Source organism: Silurus meridionalis, chromosome 14, assembly GCF_014805685.1.
Source record: "Silurus meridionalis isolate SWU-2019-XX chromosome 14, ASM1480568v1, whole genome shotgun sequence".
Lineage (NCBI taxonomy): Eukaryota > Metazoa > Chordata > Actinopteri > Siluriformes > Siluridae > Silurus > Silurus meridionalis.
The window spans coordinates 22,028,588-22,046,173 of record NC_060897.1 but is presented as its reverse complement, the minus strand read 5'-3'; the positions used below and the strand labels follow the sequence as shown (position 1 = coordinate 22,046,173).

The window sequence follows — 17,586 nt, the reverse complement described above, 5'->3', positions numbered from 1 at the left end:
TCCCACAGACAAACCAGAAATGTCAACTCAACGACAATTAAATACAGAATGATATTAAACACATGCTCCATCACGCACGTGAACACGTGAGTGTTGAAAGAGTAGAAGATCTCAGATGCTTTATAATGGTACTCCCTTTGATTATGTTAAATATACAATATTGATTGAAGTTAAAAATCGTAGTCGTTAAATTAAGCAAAATTGACATAGGAAAGTTACGTGTATTCGGAGTATGGGTAGGCGCTTGTTTAATTTCTGAGAATCATATTTAGGTTATTAAAAAGTGTATATTTTGCAGGTTTGGTACACGCTGGCACCCTGAAAACATCTGCTATTAACATGCACACTTCTGTAAAGAAGCATAAAAGATATGCTGGTGCTCATCTGCTATATTTAGAGCCCCCTTATATAATTTACAATCTTATTCGTAAAATATGTGTCGCTTCATAAAACACGTCTCCAATTAAAATATATACAACCTACATTTCAGCATGACATTTTGGTATATATTTTTGGTATACAATACAAGTGTATATACACAATAAAAACACACCCGTTTCCAGAAAAACTCTATAATGTGTGTAAAACTCTCATGTCTCCTAATTAAACAAAAATATATTAAATGAATAATCAATATTGATGTTAATTTTGTAATGTTCACATCTATGGAACCCTGTGTTCCTACTTGGATTATATCATTAGTTATCTCTACGTTTTATCAGTGAGGATTGAAACAAGGCGATAACGTGTGCTACGTGTCACGTTGGCGTTGAATTAAATCGGGCGAACAGATACGTCGTGTTTCGTGTCTGCCGCTCAGTCTTCGGCTTATTTGCTTTTAATTGCGGAACGTCGTTTTTATGACGCGCCTCGTCAGAACATGTGCAGAGTGTTTCGCTCATAAGTTCATCTTCTTTGAGCTTCCAGATGTTCCTCATCCAATGTGTTGCTAACAGCCCACACAGACAGTGTTTACTGCTATATACACTAAGACTGGTGAGTGCTTTGTGAACATCTCATTCCACATTTCGTCTCCTTTTAATGTTATAAGAACCTCCACTCTTCTGGGCAGATGTTCCACTAGGTCTTGGAGTGTATTTGTGGAGTCACAAGGGCGTCAGGAAAGTCAGGTACTGATGTAGGCGAGATGAGGAGGCCTGGGGTGGAGGTTGCATAAAACATTTGTCCTGAAGGTGTTTAATAGGGTTGGAGGTCTAGAGCAGGAGATCTTAAACTCCACGCTATGTAAAGCCTATCTTCATGGAGCTGGCTTTGTGCACAGGGAACAGGTTTGGATTTTATAGTACAATTGAGTGGAACATTTAAACCCACCGCATCCAAAGTGTCCCAATACTTTTGACCACACAGAGCAGTGTATATTACGGCTGGGTGTTTATTGATTTGTGGTTTAATATTAATGTCTGAAAGAATTCGATATGATTGACAGATTTAACAATAGATTCGGTATTTCGGGCCGTTTCGTGGTGTTTAATTAAACGCAGAAGAACAGATTGATGTCACGCTTCGTCTCCGCCTCCATGTTGTCGTTTACGTCGGGATGTTATCAACACACTCTTTGTCATAACACGTGCAAACAGACATCGACTATTCCAATATGACTATTGCCACCCACACACACGTCCACCTTGTTAGAGCCAGCAGCTGTTCCAGCTGTTCCTGCTACAATGTGTTGATAATGGCACTTAAACACACACACACACACACACACACACACACACACACACACACACACACACACACAAAAGGAAGGTAGTTTTGCTTATGTTTTTTTTTTCTTCATATAGTATATTTGTTTCAAGTTCAAAATCTCAAAGTGTATTGAGGTTTAAAGAATTTAAGATCAAACACATCAAAGAATCAATAACTGGCAATCATTTTTAATTAATTAATGAGAAATCTATTAGTAGAACCACAAAACATGAAAAAGTGCAGAGAGAAGAGAAGGGTCTGAAAAAATGTGCTATACAATCAAATTCAAATTAAATCATAATTTAAAGTGCAATTCAAATTGCTTTGCAGTGGAAAATAAATAAATAAATAAATAAATATTCTTTATTTTTGCTGAACATAGAAACGCAATACAAAAAAAGAAATCAATTATTAGTGAAGTATAAAGTGTTTAATCAGATTTTCCTTTTTTCCTTTTTTTTCCCTTTCCTTTTCCGTGCCTTTAAATGTGTTTTATGTACCGTTTAAACACCTCATCCTCTGAAGTATTTCCTGTTTTATATCGCATGTTGGCTAAAACACCTTTTTGCATAGTGTATGTATTTATAACATCCTCTTATTAGAGCTTATAACATGTTAGGAATAACATAAGGCACCTTTAATACCAGTACAAACCTTTCTATTGAAAATATATGCATTGTCTTTAACACCAGGAGTTGACCTTAGTTGGAGGACACAGCTTTGCTTGCTCTCACCTACACAACTCTCTCTCTCTCTCTCTCTCTCTCTCTCTCTCTCTCTCTCTCTCTTTCATGATTTCTACTCAATCCTAGTGAGCTGCTCATCCATCATCCTTTCCCCCAGTGCAGCACATGCAGTACGAGTGAAATACCTTTACCCTTTCATTCTCCTTCTGCCGCTCTATCACACACACACACACACACACACACACACACACACACACACACACACACACACACATATGACTACATGCAGGCAATAGAATAAGCAGATACAATACCAGTAGAGGACAGCAGGGAGCTGTACAGTGAGACGTCACCCGGGGGCTAATAACATTTATGTACCCTTGAAGTGCTTAAAAAAGATTTTTTGTTAGCAAAAAAAAAAAAACCACACTTAATTTATCCTGAATTAAATACATGAAATTTTGACATGCAAACGACATGCTCATTGAGCGTTATTTGTTTTTTTTTGTGCAAGGGGACATTTATTTCTTTGTGGAAGGAGTCTCCAGTTCTAGCATGCTGTAACAGTAGAAAAGGAAAAGCCGGCTATTTTCCAATACATTAATAAAATCTGCTACTAAAAATAGCTCCTATAACATAAGTGATAACAGAAATACATGTAGCTATAAATACACTATATGAACATCAGTATTAGGACTCCTGACGTTTCCAGACTTGGGTGATTCGTCCCCACCCTTGGGAAGAATTTTTAATGTTGACTGCACCTTAGGTCTCCTCACCTCACCTACATCAGTACCTGACTTTACTCACATGCTTGTGGCTGAATAAATAGAGAAATATCCACAAAAAACAACTTTAGGCTGGTAGTAAACCCAAAGATTTTCACAGTTTTGGGGAAATTTCTACAAGTTGACGGTAGATTTTTAATATCATTTTTTTTTTTTTTTATTTCTCCCTAATATTAGAATAATTATAATTATAATAATAAAAAATGCAAAGTTCCTAAAATCTAAAATTTTCAGACCAGTCATCATACCAGTCACTCATCACTACCTCCAGTCAACAAGATCACGCTTTATATTAATAATGAAACAAACATTGATCTTCATGAAATATTTTTTTCCTTTAAACCCAGTTAATTGAGGTTAATACAATTATGCACAGATTCACGGAGATGTTCCTCCTGCAGCGTTCTTTCTGTCTGACAGACCGGGTTCGAGCAAAACCTTTTCGACACGTCATGTCCTCGAGGTGGGGATCGTGCTGGCGAGAGCTGACAGATTGTTCTGAAAGCCGACAAGTGTTTTGTACAACACCGCCATGACGTCTCACATCTGTCATGCTTTGGCGGGAACTCGGGGCGAGTTGAGGTGCAGGAGGGTTTTTTTGTTCAGTTGATTTCCTGCTCTACTGAAAGTCTTGAGGTGTTTTATTCCTCTTACACCACAACAATTCCATTAATTATTTATTTTTTATCTGTTTATAGCTACAGTAGGTTTAATGATATGGAACAGGGTATTGCTTCTGTTATAGCAGCTGTTTTTCCCTGTGGATGATCTGTTCATTTCTTGCTGCTTTCCCATGTCCTTGTACTGTAACACAGCATGTGTTAATGATCATTAAGAGATCAAGACTCAGGACTGCAGGACTTCACACGGTCACAAAGGATGCATTTTGCTACAAAGAAAAGAAAACATGCCAGAGGTGTGCAGCTGTCTTTACAGCGAGCCATTTCTTTCAGAAAGTGTTGGGTGACTCCTGCTCCACTGTCTGCAGATTTCCCTTTTTTTTTTCCGAGAACTAGTTAATTATTGGTTGATCTGATGCCGTTTACTCTCCTGCATTAGTGACATTTATTATTCATCTGAAATTCATCAATTTAAAAAAAGTTTAACAGAAACTTTAGATGACAGATGATAACAACTGGTTTAATCATTTTGCATTCGATGAACTGATGCCGAGATGTTTTGTGGTTTGTTGAGACTATTCAGGTGAGAACCAGTATAATGTATTTTGATCAGCATGAACATAAACAACTGATAAAGTAGGAAACAGCAGACACTTGTACACAATCGATTAAATGCATGTACAAAATTTTTGATCAAAGCGATGAGAAAATGCTTTTATGATGAGCACGAGTGACTAAATGATGTAAAGGCTTAACAAGTAGTTATGAGAATTTCATTTCTGAACTGAGAAAAGACTCCTAAATGACTGAGAAAAACTGTAATAAGCTGGGGGGAGTTCCTTCTAAGCGGAGGATGCAACTAAAATATTGGGAAAATCCTCCTTTTTTTTGCTGGCCTGAGGCGTCAGGAGCCTGGAGAATGATCCGGAATGTGTGTGTTTGTGTGTGTGTGTGTGTGTGTGTGTGTGTGTGTGTGTGTGTGTGTGTGTGCATAAGTAAGTGGGAATAGACTTTCACACTCACACACAGACACACACACTACACTCCTGTGCTCTTTGATCAGATTGCATTTGCCAGTCTGGTCATTGTGACGCTTAGCAGCGCTGCGTGACAAATATTAATGTGGCGTTCCAGGTCGACTCCGACTACCATCTCACCGCTGAATAATTCAACAGAGCCGATGCGACAGAACGGCAACAGAATCATGGGGCAGGAAAGGTTGCCTGAGGGAAGAAAGAAAAAGTATTTTCACTGCAGATCGCTTCCATGCCTGATATCAAGCCAAGAGAGCGACGTACTCGCTGCTGCCGTACCAGTCCTTTACTTTACCTACATCTGCAGTTCACTACACAGGCTGTACCTTCCTTTTCCACATAGCAGTATTTTTTTTCTCTAAGAAATACACTTTTAATATGTGCTGTGGTCAAATCTACTGATGAGTTGAGATCATTGGTCTCATATCAAGATCGCTAGCTAGACTGCAGGCTAGTTAGGTAGTGTTTTATAGCAAAATCTGATTTCATAGCTTGTGGATAGTTAATGCTAGATGAACGGTTTCTTGATAACTAGCATCTGTTCTATCACTAGCACAATGCTGACATACTGCTCTTTGCTGGATTTTCTAAGAGAAAAAACTAGCACTCAGAAAACTAGCTAGTCTCATAAACATTCTTTTGATAAAAAAAAGCCTGTCAGCTAGCATTGATAGAAGCTTTTTGATAACTAGCATATCTAATTAAACATGTTAATGTTAATACATAAGGTAAATGTGGACAAAGCAATGCACTAAAAAAAGCTAGCTTTATAAATGGCTAGCTAGCTCGCTGACTAAACACTTAAGAGCTTATTAATGTCTAATGTTAACTTAAGTAATGTTTTTGTGTTAACATATATTTATTCGCTAACGGCTCAGAAAGCACATCTAGCTCCAGATAAACTGTAAAAACTTGTAACTGTTTGTAATAATGTTAGTGTTTTTTATGTAGTAGTGGTGTTAAATAAATGTTTTGGATGCTAGTTATCTCTATAACACACATGGTTTTTGGTCACTACAATTGATGTGTTAGCTATCTGCCAGGTTAGCATCTTATCTTGATACAGTAACTAGCCATATGAAAGCGTTCCAATCTTGCTTCCTGTTCTTATCTGTCACTCTGCTTTCTGGTCTGTTCGGGTCTGTACTACAGCCAGCCAATTCATCACACATACCTGGGTGGAAACACCTTATCTACCACCCCGGGGCAGGTAAGGCCACAGGTCAGAGGCCACCTATTGTGTCGTTAACATGCCTGACTTTAACCCTCAGAGGCTCGAGTTTAATTGCCCACTTCAGTGATCGCTTCAGAGGATGGAGAGATAAGAGCAAATTCAGCTGAGCTTTCTCCTTCTGCTCTCTCTCCTTTCCTGTTTTATTATACCTGATAACACACACACACACACACACACACACACACACACACACACACACACACACACCTAATTATTTATTCCTCATTCTTGACTCTGCATGGCCTAAAGGGCTAAAAAACCTCAATGTGTGTAGGCAGATGTTTGTGCCCCTTCTATGATTTATTATTTACTGTAAAAATTATTATTTACTGTTATTCTTTTATTAATTTATTTTCTTTTTTAATATTTATTACATTATATTTATTATTTCATTTATATCATATATTTTATTTTTTATTGTATATTTATACCAAATATACCAAATATTTATTTATATTAAACCATTAAACTAATTATACTAATAATTACATCAATAAAAAATAAATGCCTTTTTGTCGATGCATTTAAACCCCCATATACCCCATACCCTGAGCACCGGATGATGCTTTGTTAGCTGGATTTAGGGAAATGTGAGCCGAGTCGACGAGCTCGGTCAAATGCAGTGCACAGGAAATTGAGTGTTTATAGGTTGTGTGTTCGCACTGCACCAGCTGTGTTTGTCTCTTGGACATGAACTGATCATAAAGGGTGTGTGCTGTCTAAAAACTGTCTGATGGCCTTTGTGTTTTAGTGTCTGAGTCACACAGAGTTCAGCAGTGTACCCGTGTGTGAAGATTACTTGGACGTGTACAATGGGCCCTCAACATAAGCGCATGTGTGCTGGGCAGTGGTGGATCCAGTACATAAAGAATGTAGCTGAGATAAAGTAAAGATACACTCTGTAAAATATGACTCCATTAAAAGTATCCCTTTAAACTTTTACTTGATTAAAAGTACAAAAGTATTTGCATTCAAATGTACTGTAGAACTGATGCTGAACTGTATGTTGGTGATCAGTAGATGCACCAAGCGCCAATCAAAACAAGTTCAAAACAGAGCATGCGCTCGACCCTGATTGGTTTCTTGATACGTGTTTGACCAGTTGATGTTTTTATCCACAAATAAATCAAAAGAAATGACTGATTTCGCAAAATGTAGTTGAATAAAAAGCGATATTTGACATTGAAATGTAGTGAGATTAAAGTTAAAGTCTCTCCAAATAGAAATACTTCAGTAAAGTACACATATGTGGAAAAGCTACTTAAGTACAGTAACGAATTACATTGACTTTGTTATTGTCCACCACTGGAGCTGATCTGCAACTATGTATTGAACAAATAATTTATTTGGTGTGTGTTTTCGTGTGTTACACAGTGAGAAATCGGGACAGAGAAAGAGAGAGAGACGATTAGAAATAGAGACACAGAATGAGAGAAAGACAGAGAGACAGACAGAAAAACAGAGACAGACAAAAAGAGAGACAGACAGAGAGATCCAGGCAGAAAAACAGAGACAGACAGAGAGAGAGACAGACAGAGAGAGACAGACAGGTAAATAGAGACAGACAGAGAAAAGAGACAGACACAAAAGAGATACAGACAGACAGACAGAGAAAGAGAAACAGACCGAAAGAGACAGATAGACAGACAAAGAGACAGACAGAGAGACAGACAGAAAAACAGAGACAGACAGAGAGAGACAGACAGGTAAATAGAGACAGACAGAGAAAAAGACAGACAGAAAAAGAGATACAGACAGACAGACAGGGAAAGAGAGACAGACTAAAAGAGACAGACAGACAAAGAGACAGACAGAGTGAGACAGACAAAGAAAGAGAGACAGATAGAAAGAGACAGACAGATAGACAGACAGAGAAAGAGAGACAGGCCGAAAGAGAGAGACAGAGAGAAAGAGAGACAGACAGAAAAACAGAGACAGACAGAGAGAGAGACAGACAGGTAAATAGAGACAGACAGAGAAAAAGACAGACAGAAAAAGAGATACAGACAGACAGACAGAGAAAGAGACAGACTGAAAGAGACAGACAGACAGACAGACAAAGAGACAGACAGACAAAGTGACAGACAGAGTGAGACAGACAAAGAAAGAGAGACAGATAGAAAGAGACAGACAGATAGACAGACAGAGAAAGAGAGACAGGCCGAAGAGAGAGACAGAGAGAAAGAGAGACAGACAGGTAAATAGAGACAGACAGAGGAACAGACAGAGAGACAGACAGAGAAGAAGAGACAGACAGAAAAAAAGAGACAGACAGAGAAAGAGACAGGCTGAAAGAGAAAGACAGAGAGAGAAAGAGAGACAGACAGAAAGAGAGACAGACAGACAGAGAGACAGACAGACAGAGATGTAACGAATGATTAATGTGCCATTCTCATTGTTCTTGTTTCATGTTTTGCAGCAGCTTAACCAGATATAACAGAGAGCAAAAGTTTTTCACCCCCCAATGACTTCTGCATGGAAAAATGCTTTAAATAATCTGAACTGTCTGTTTAGTCTGCAACAACACGACAATCCCAAACTCAGAGCAGCAAAAAAATAATGATCAGTCTGCTGACTAATGCTCTAATAGTATAAACTACATGAGAGTTGGGAAGTAATAAAGTACAAATACTTTGTTACTGTAATTAAGTAGATTTGTCTGTACTTTAGTTTGAATCTATTTGTTTTTCTCTGCTTGTGTTTTATATGGTGGATGTTCATTATATTGTATTAAAATATGAATTTATATATAATAATAATGATATAATAGCATCAAATATATTGATAATATTATTAATATATGTGATTAGAGGTCCAGTTACCAGTGTGAGCCCAAACTTCATTACTTTAATTTGAGTAAAGTCAGAACTTAAACTTTTACCAGAGTCTTTTGAAGCATGAGTATCTGTACTTCTACTTGAGTGAAGGATGTGTGCACTTTTGCCATCTTTGAACTACATCCATATCATCATCATTTGTCGTTGGTGTTTGGTATTACTGAGGAATTGAATCTCTTCTCTGTGCTGCTGTTTGGATGCTCTCAGTGCGGAGGTGAAAAGTGAGAGCTGGGGGCCTTTTTTTTTTAAACCCCTCCCAGGTGTAGCCTCAGGGTAGAGGTGGGATGGAGGGGGTAATTTGGGGCCTCAGCAGGGTTGCCAAATGTACAATTCTTGTAAAACTCATCAGGCTGAAATATCTGTTTTGATAATACATGTTTGCAACTAATACGTTTATTACAACAATTACTACGATTAATAATAACAATAAAAATAATAATAATGATAATAATAATAATAGACATTAATAAATGTTTTTTTAAACTAAATTGAAATGTTTCCAATGTGAGGAAAGCAAACGATCCAATCTGGCAACCCTGTTGAGCGTGTCCCACTCACTCATATGATCCACGTTGCGGAATCAATTCTTCAGAACAAATCTGTTTATATGAATCGAGCTTCCGTATTGATTCATACATTTAATTTCTTTGGAAATGTAAACCGTGTAGTGCTATCTATCTATCTATCTATCTATCTATCTATCTATCTATCTATCTATCTATCTATCTATCTATCTATCTATCTATCTATCATATAATACATTACATATAAAAATGTGTATGTAGTGTTAAATAATTGCAACAGAAAAAGGGTGAGAGAGAGACTAAGATAGAGAGAAAGAGAAATAGAGAGAAACATAAAAGAAACAGAAAAACAAAGAAGAGAGAGAGAGAGAGAGAGAGAGAGAGAGAGAGAGAGAGAGAAAATGTCGAGTCGATTCGTATGGCATCGATCTTCTTGAAACGACTCCTTAAAAAAGGAACCGATTCGCTCGTGACCGGATCAGTTCGCTCACATCAGAGAGGTAGCAGCGCGCGCGCGGATGCGAGCCGAAGGAGAAGCGCAACTTTGTTTTATTCCGTTTTATTGCATCGTCTGCAGAGTGTGTGAGTGTGTGTGTGTGAGTGAGTGAGTGAGTGTGTGTGTGTGTTTGTTTGTTTGTTTGTGTATGTGTTTGTGTGTAAACCTCGGGCAGAAAAGTTTTTGAGATTCCGACTTCAGAACTGATAAAGAGCGAAACTTTGTGTTTTTATTCTTATTTATTTCTTTCTTCCTGATAAAAGTCAGGATGTCTGTAAACGATCATCTCGAGGGGATATTGTCGGATTTTGAGGGTGAGTGTTGCACAGTTCATTCATTCACGTCTGATATAATAATAATAATAATAATAATAATAATAATAATAATAATAACAACAAAGCAAAGGCATGGACATTTCCGAGGAATGTGTTTTTTATTAGGCAGGAAATCAATTTGTTTCCTTCCCCAGGAGTAATTATCTGAACTCCATTCTGCGGAATACATTAGGCCTGCAAAAAAAAAAAAAAAAAACTTCCTGGCAATTAAGGAGTCTAATTTTCTCTCATTAAACTAATAACTGTTTATAGATGGCATGCATCTGCCTTGTGTGGTCTGTGCTCGAGTCATGATGATAGGAAATCATCTCTGCACAGGCTGTGCTCTTATTCTCATAAGGGGGAGAACTTTCATGCTGCTCACACACTATTTCCACACACACACACACACACACACACACACACACACACACACACAAACAAACAACAAAACTCATGGAGCAGAAATGCATTCAGCAGAATGGGACTGTAATTATTTCCCAGAGCCCATAAACCAGTTCATATTTGTGTCTTCAAAACCTTCAGAACCTTCAGAACACACACATTGATGGAAAAAAGACAGAGGAACCTTCTCCGGTGGATTTGTCATGGCGCGGCACTCAGCAGGGTTCTCAGAACAATGGCTCGTCTCTCAACGTTGTTGTGTTTGGACAGGTGTTGATCCGAGAAATGACACAAACAAATGACGTGCAGGACACGCTCAAAATATTATCTTTATCGTTTTCATGTCCTGATTCAGGGTCTGGACTAAACAGCGTTGGGATGCAGAGTGAAGCTTCTCTGGGTAACACCGTTTGTGAGAATTGTTCAGCATCATATCCGTCAGAATGGTGGCTTCGTTATTATGATCTATGCTAAAATTGTACCCCGTGATAAACGTTGCAACAGTCGACTTCTCGTCATTGTTTGTCTACGTATGTTGGTAAAAAAAAACTTGTGCAAATTGTTACAGTAAGAACACACATGCAGAGCAAACAAGCATATCTGATGAGCTTTTTAAACCCCCCTGGAGATGTAATAACAGCAAGGAATGGAACTGTGGCCACCGGAGACGTGGAGTCTCTGGGGCCCGGGGTGATAGTTATGGCCCTTGTTTTCTCTAGTGACGCTTAATTGCTTTTTATTGACGTGCAGAATGTGTGTGAATAGGGTTATGGAAAGATTTTGGGAGACTCTCGAATAGCAATTTAAAGACCATCCAGTGGGACATCAATGGGCAGCGCTTGAAGAAAAGACGCACTGTTTTTCTGCTTTGGTTAGCGATTTTCTCACGCCCGAACCACGTGATTTGCGGTTAAACATGCCACAAAGGAGACGTTGCATTCTGTCAGCTTCACCTCAAGCTGAGACGAGTAGGGTGACTTTTGAACAAGGGCCCAGTGTCCTGGTGCTCGAGCGTGGAGGGGATACAGTGCGTCCGTTCACTCTCGGTGGCCCGCCCGTGTCTCGTGGACACGACTGGAATGTTTGGGATCGTTTGCCAAGCTCTGTAGTGGCATTATATTCGTTTTTTAGCCACGCCTCCTACATAAAACAAACGTTTTAATCAACCAACTAGAGACAAGCGGAAAAAAGCAGCTCAGAGTTTTAGAGTAAATGTACTTTTCTTTTTGATTATTTATTCGGCGGGAGATGTTTACTCTCATTTGACTTTGTGACATGATCCTGTCATTTTAGTTGTGAATTGTTAACATCGCTTTACTACTTTGTCTTGTTTTTGACAGACTTGTTTGGTTTTATTCTGCCATGTTGAAGAGTTTGTCGTGTTGATCTTTAATGTCGACTGGGCTTTTTACAAACGAGTCGTAATGTTGAAGACTCGTGCATTTGACTTTAGAGTCAAATGCTGGAAAAGTATGGAAAAGTGGTGACTTTTAATGTAATGGAGTGGGTTTTTCTTTACTTTTACTCGGGTATGATTTCCAAGTCCCCAATACACATCTGCTGAATAGCATTTAAGAAAACCGTAGTCTACAGAGATCCCATGTTTTCAGTGGCTGTGCTACTGACCTTCTAATCCAAAAGGTCAAAGATCACATGCTCACTAAATCCAAGTCCTGAAACCATGCAATAACAAAGATGTTACATGACTGGCTTCCTTTATTTCCCCCATTTCTGTTCATGCATTCCTTACCACAGAGTTCCTCTAGACATCGGGGCCCCAGTAGAGCTCAAACAAGATCTAAAGGGGTTAAATAGTAAGAAGGTGTGTGAAAGCGTTTGTGTTTATGGCAAGGTAATTACGGTAAACTGCCTCACTGTAGACCAGACAAGCTGCCTTTCTGTCTCCTGCTTTAAACTGCGCTGCTCCCCACAAAAAAGGGTCATTGAAGGAAAATAAGATAAGATAAACCTATTTCGGGATGGAGCCGATGATCGTGATTTATGAACGCTTCCTGAATTTCAAAGGCCATTGTTTGGATAACGTACCTTATATAAACACCCAAAATTGGAGTTCTCAGCAAGGGGCCGTGGTGCTAATCTGATCCTTAGTCTTTCAACCTCTGAAACCCGCTTACCGCACGTCGACGTGTTGCTCCGCACGTAACGTGTAAACGCAGCTTTCCCATGTTATAGCCCATCAGAAAACTCGCAGCAATTTGTCAGCCAAAAAAAAAAAGGAGGAAAAGAAAGCGCCAGCAGTCCTTTAGAGGATTTAGTGTTTGCAGGTCTTCAGGAGTGTGAAAGTTTTATGTAGCCCCCAGGGGCACAAGTGCCTGGCCTTTCTTTTGCATTACCCCAGATCTGCTCTGAATTCGACTTCCAGATGTGCTGGGGCAGAGGTGGTCTCATGAGCCGTGTAGCGAAGGGTCGTGAGCGTGTACCTGTAAGGAATGCAGTAGGATGAGATGAGAGGTGCCTCCGTCACGAGTCCTGACATGCCCCTCCGTGCCTGGCCACCTCGCTGCTCCACGTTTTCTTGGAAGCATCCAGAATGTTCGGATGATTATACGCTCTTCATAGTAGGAGTTTTACATGTTTAATAGTAGTGAATTAAGTGAACTAGACTTAATAGAAGACAGAAAGATGTTTTGACACACAATAAAGGGAATTAATCTGTTTAATGTAGCCCCTGTGTAAATGTACTACATGCTCTGGTATCAGTGATGATGAATGGAAGTGATTACAAATGTCAGTTTCCTGGGGATTGTACAAGTTTATAGCCAGATGTCTACACACTTTGCTTTTGCTCGATTTCCCAAGGATTCTATCTCCCAGCTTTTCCCCCTGGGCAGCCATTAGCTACACACACTACCCTGAAGCCTGCAGCACTTATACGCAATCCAAAGACCCGACTTGATTAACGGTATGTGTCATAATATAATACCTGTATAATTCTCCAGCCAGGCGGCCGCATGACAAAGGTGAGGAATCTCAGAAGTGCTGTGCATGATGGGCCAATCCACCATGCTCTGTACTTTGCAGTGTCAGTTCACCAGCATTTCACAGGCGTTTGCAGAAAAACCTCGTATGTCAGGAACCACCGTGGGGATTGGCTCGGCCTTTCCACAGAGTGATGGGAATCTGCTTTTCTTCTTACATGCGATTTAAACCCACTATAAGTCTATAGGTCAAGAGTGTAGACCAGGTCTTTGGAAACTTCGGAGATTCGATTTGAACCCGGATTCTACCTCATTTAACACACCTGATTTGATTCATTTGTTAATTAAGTGTTCACGGGTTAAAAAAAAGCATACAAATCTGTACAGGCGTTTAAAAAAAAAAAGAACCCTGCGGCATCTCAAAAGTGTTTCTTTAGCAACTCGGGTCTCATAGTGTTGCCAGGTTTCGGTTGTTTAGCCTTCTACCTCATTAAACACAACCGCTTCCTCTTATTCGCTAATTACCGAGGCTTTCAGGGGCTAATTGGGTGTTCATTTGGTGTGTTAGGAGACGGCACAAATCCAAATGCACACTGTTAAAAAAAAGGGGGGTTCCTTTGCTTCGAGGAACTTTTGTGACTCTTGTGGAGTGCAATTCATGTGATAATGAATCCTTCGCTAATGATGGTGGATTTTGCGAGTTAAATACGTTGTACAGTCTTGATTAACTGTTAAAAAAAAGTTTTTTTGGATGATTCATGATTTCACTTGGAATACTTTCTCATAGCAAAACCCTCTGATACATGGATCTCCAAGAGGGATGAACCAAAGAACTTTTAAAAGACTCGGTTATGTAAGAGTGTAGGCATTTGTGTCATTTTCTAACATGCAAAATCTTTAGTCTTTCATAATTTGGGTTGAAAAATGTCAGGAAATTTAAACAGTGGAAACTTTCCATGGAATTAACAGGAATTAATACGAATAAACTGGGAATTTATTAAATCTTTGCTCAGCCTATAGCAGGGAACTTATTTGTAGTTGAAAGGTTTTTTTTGCTGAATAATGTTTTTTAACACAACCGGATTGAATTCAATTTCATGACATTTATCAATCAAATGCACACTGTTAAAAAGGGGTTCCTTTGCTTGAGGAACTTTGTGACTCTTGTGGAGTGCAATTCATGTGATAATGAATCCTTCGCTAATGATGGTGGATTTTATGAGTTAAATACGTGTACAGTCTTGATTAACTGTTAAAAAATGTTTTTGGATGATTCATGATTTCACTTGGAATACTTTCTCATAGCAAAACCCTCTGATACATGGATCTCCAAGAGGGATGAACCAAAGAACTTTTAAAAGACTCGGTTATGTAAGAGTGTAGGCATTTGTGTCATTTTCTAACATGCAAAATCTTTAGTCTTTCATAATTTGGGTTGAAAAATGTCAGGAAATTTAAACAGTGGAAACTTTCCATGGAATTAACAGGAATTAATACGAATAAACTGGGAATTTATTAAATCTTTGCTCAGCCTATAGCAGGGAACTTATTTGTAGTTGAAAGGTTTTTTGCTGAATAATGTTTTTTAACACAACCGGATTGGATTCAATTTCATGACATTTATCAATCACATGCACACTTACTGCAGGGTTACTGAGGCCACGCCCCCCTACATGCACTTTGCATTCCTCTTTAACATAACACACATCATTTCTTTAATCCTGCACATACAAAAATCTCCATCTTGGCAAGTACAAGTACAATTTTGTGCAACAAAATTATAGTAATCATTAAAATTAAAGTCCAAAATCTGTATTAGTTTATATGTATTCGTTTTTATAAGAATAGAAATAAACAATTATTTATAAAAAGGCGAAATTGAAACCTTCGACGCAACACACATTTATTCACAATTTATTCCTTTCCTGTTTTCAAAGTCTCAAATCAGCACCAAAATCCGCCAAGATGCACACATCCGCCAATTAAAACCGTCCGTGTGGAAACAACAAAAGTTCCGTTTGGTGTCCTGATGATTTATGTCATTTAAACCACAATAATTACTTTAAAACATTTACAAGAATATGTTGTCTTCATGCTCTATGTTTGAGTATGTTGATTTGTGTATTAAAACCTGAAAAATATCAATTTAAGGTACATTTAGAACAGAAAACATTGTGTGATTTGGTTGCGATTAATCACGAGTTAACTCATGAAATTAATCGTGGTCTAATATTTATGTTTGTACATGATAGAGTTTATATACATTTCCCCAAATTTCTAATTAATTCTCACAAATTCCTATAAATTCCTTGTAAGTTTCCAACTTGGTATATTTCCAAAATTACCAGCTAAAACTGGAAATTTTCCACCCCTTTGCAACCCAAGTCCATAATGTACTGCAGGATGGACAAATTGAAGAACGCATTTGAGAACCGTTTTTAAGGTTTGCAGCTCTTACTAGAGTACTTAGTCTTTGTGAGATTCGTGGCTGTTGGAAGCCTGCCATCGAAACCAGTTTATCACAATCAGCTCTGAGAGGAGTCTCAGTACTACCATGAAGTGGAAAAGGAGGGGAGTGCGAACTGTTGATAAAATCCAGAGATTTTTTTTTTTTCTCCGCATGTAAGCCGTGAAGATCGGGCCTCTTTGAGAGAGCGTGCAGCTCAGAGCGCTAACGATGGTGCGCTCGTCTGCCAGCGTAATTATTTCCTGAGTGTTTGACAGGGTGCCAGTAATTACCTGATACCCGCTTCTCTTTATTTTTGGGTCGAAAGGGAGTGCAAGTTTACACTTGAATGTGCTACTCTGAGAGAGTTCTGTCAGAGGGATGTTGGGCTGTGAGCCATTCAAGTCTCTCGTTTTTTGAAAGAAAAAAAAGCATACGTGTTTCCATCTTTTAAGAACATATACAGTGTTTTTTCCCGGCACTCTCTTTGACTCATTAATGGTGCCCTTTGCAGCCCTGAAGGGAATAACAGTGTGTGTAGCCACCACAAACAGACAGATGTGTGTCTGCCGAACAAAAGCATTCTCGCTGCTGGAATCCGATTAGCCGTCCCAGCTGTATGACTGCTGATGGGCGAGTTGAAACAAAGGGGCTGTGGTTTACTTGCTTTACACGGGGAGGCTGTGAAACGGGATTTGATTTAATGATTTGACGCTGCTTCTAATTGCCAGCGCACCCTACCGGGAGAAATGCCACACCAACTCTGGCTGAGAGCGATCCAAAAATAAGGACTGATACTCAAGATAGTGGAAGATAGTCCTATACTGATAATGGGATGTTTACACAGTGCTGGATAGCTGCACCTAAAAGACCAACACACCTACCATTTAGTCATCGGGGTATTTGGGTTTGCTGTGCGACAGCCAGCAAAAGTAAAAGTGCCATTCACAAACGCAGTCGTAAACTCATAATGCATCAGCTGCTGGACCCGCTTCAGCTGTTGCCTTGTCTCGATCGGGTGTCCACGCAAAACATTTTTAGCCACATGCCGTTTGATGCAGAGATCCCCGGACTGGCTTACTGTCCTATGGAGGAATTCTGGGTCGTGCGAAAGCCAGGCTAATCCAAACCCTCAGCATGCGACACCGCTATGTTCCTGAATCGGCTCTTTGTGTCTTTGAGTCTGTTCTTTGCAAAAGGAAAGGCTGGAAATCCGTGTTTGCTTTGAGCTTTGGTTCACAAGCTGTCATAATGAAAGGATGATTCAGCATCATTACAATGTACTTGCTCCAGGTGTGGACTTTGCAGCATTTGCTTTTACACTGCTGTTGCATTTGTTCAAATGTTTAAAAACCATTTGATCTGCAAACACTATGGCCTCTGTTTTGATCCACTGCACAACAGGAAACATCTCAGCTATACAATAATAATTCTTATCACAGATGTTATTTTTATCCTTCAGCATTTGTGTTGTTGCACCAGTAAAATAAATACTGCTTTAAGTGAGTTTGTTATTTGTCATTGTGAATTTTACTTCATTCTGGACTGGTTTT

The 17,586-nt window shown here is 39.0% G+C and overlaps 1 protein-coding gene across 1 annotated transcript in view; it reads left to right on the top strand.

The window, feature by feature from the left end:
* The first annotated feature begins 9,930 nt into the window (after positions 1-9,930).
* The window catches only part of sept12 (septin 12), a 68,074-nt gene continuing 60,418 nt past the window's right edge, over positions 9,931-17,586 (top strand). The window contains exon 1 of the mRNA XM_046865626.1: positions 9,931-10,243. Coding sequence (XP_046721582.1) covers positions 10,198-10,243 — 46 coding nt within the window. The 5' untranslated portion in view covers positions 9,931-10,197. The remainder of the gene's footprint in view (positions 10,244-17,586) is intronic.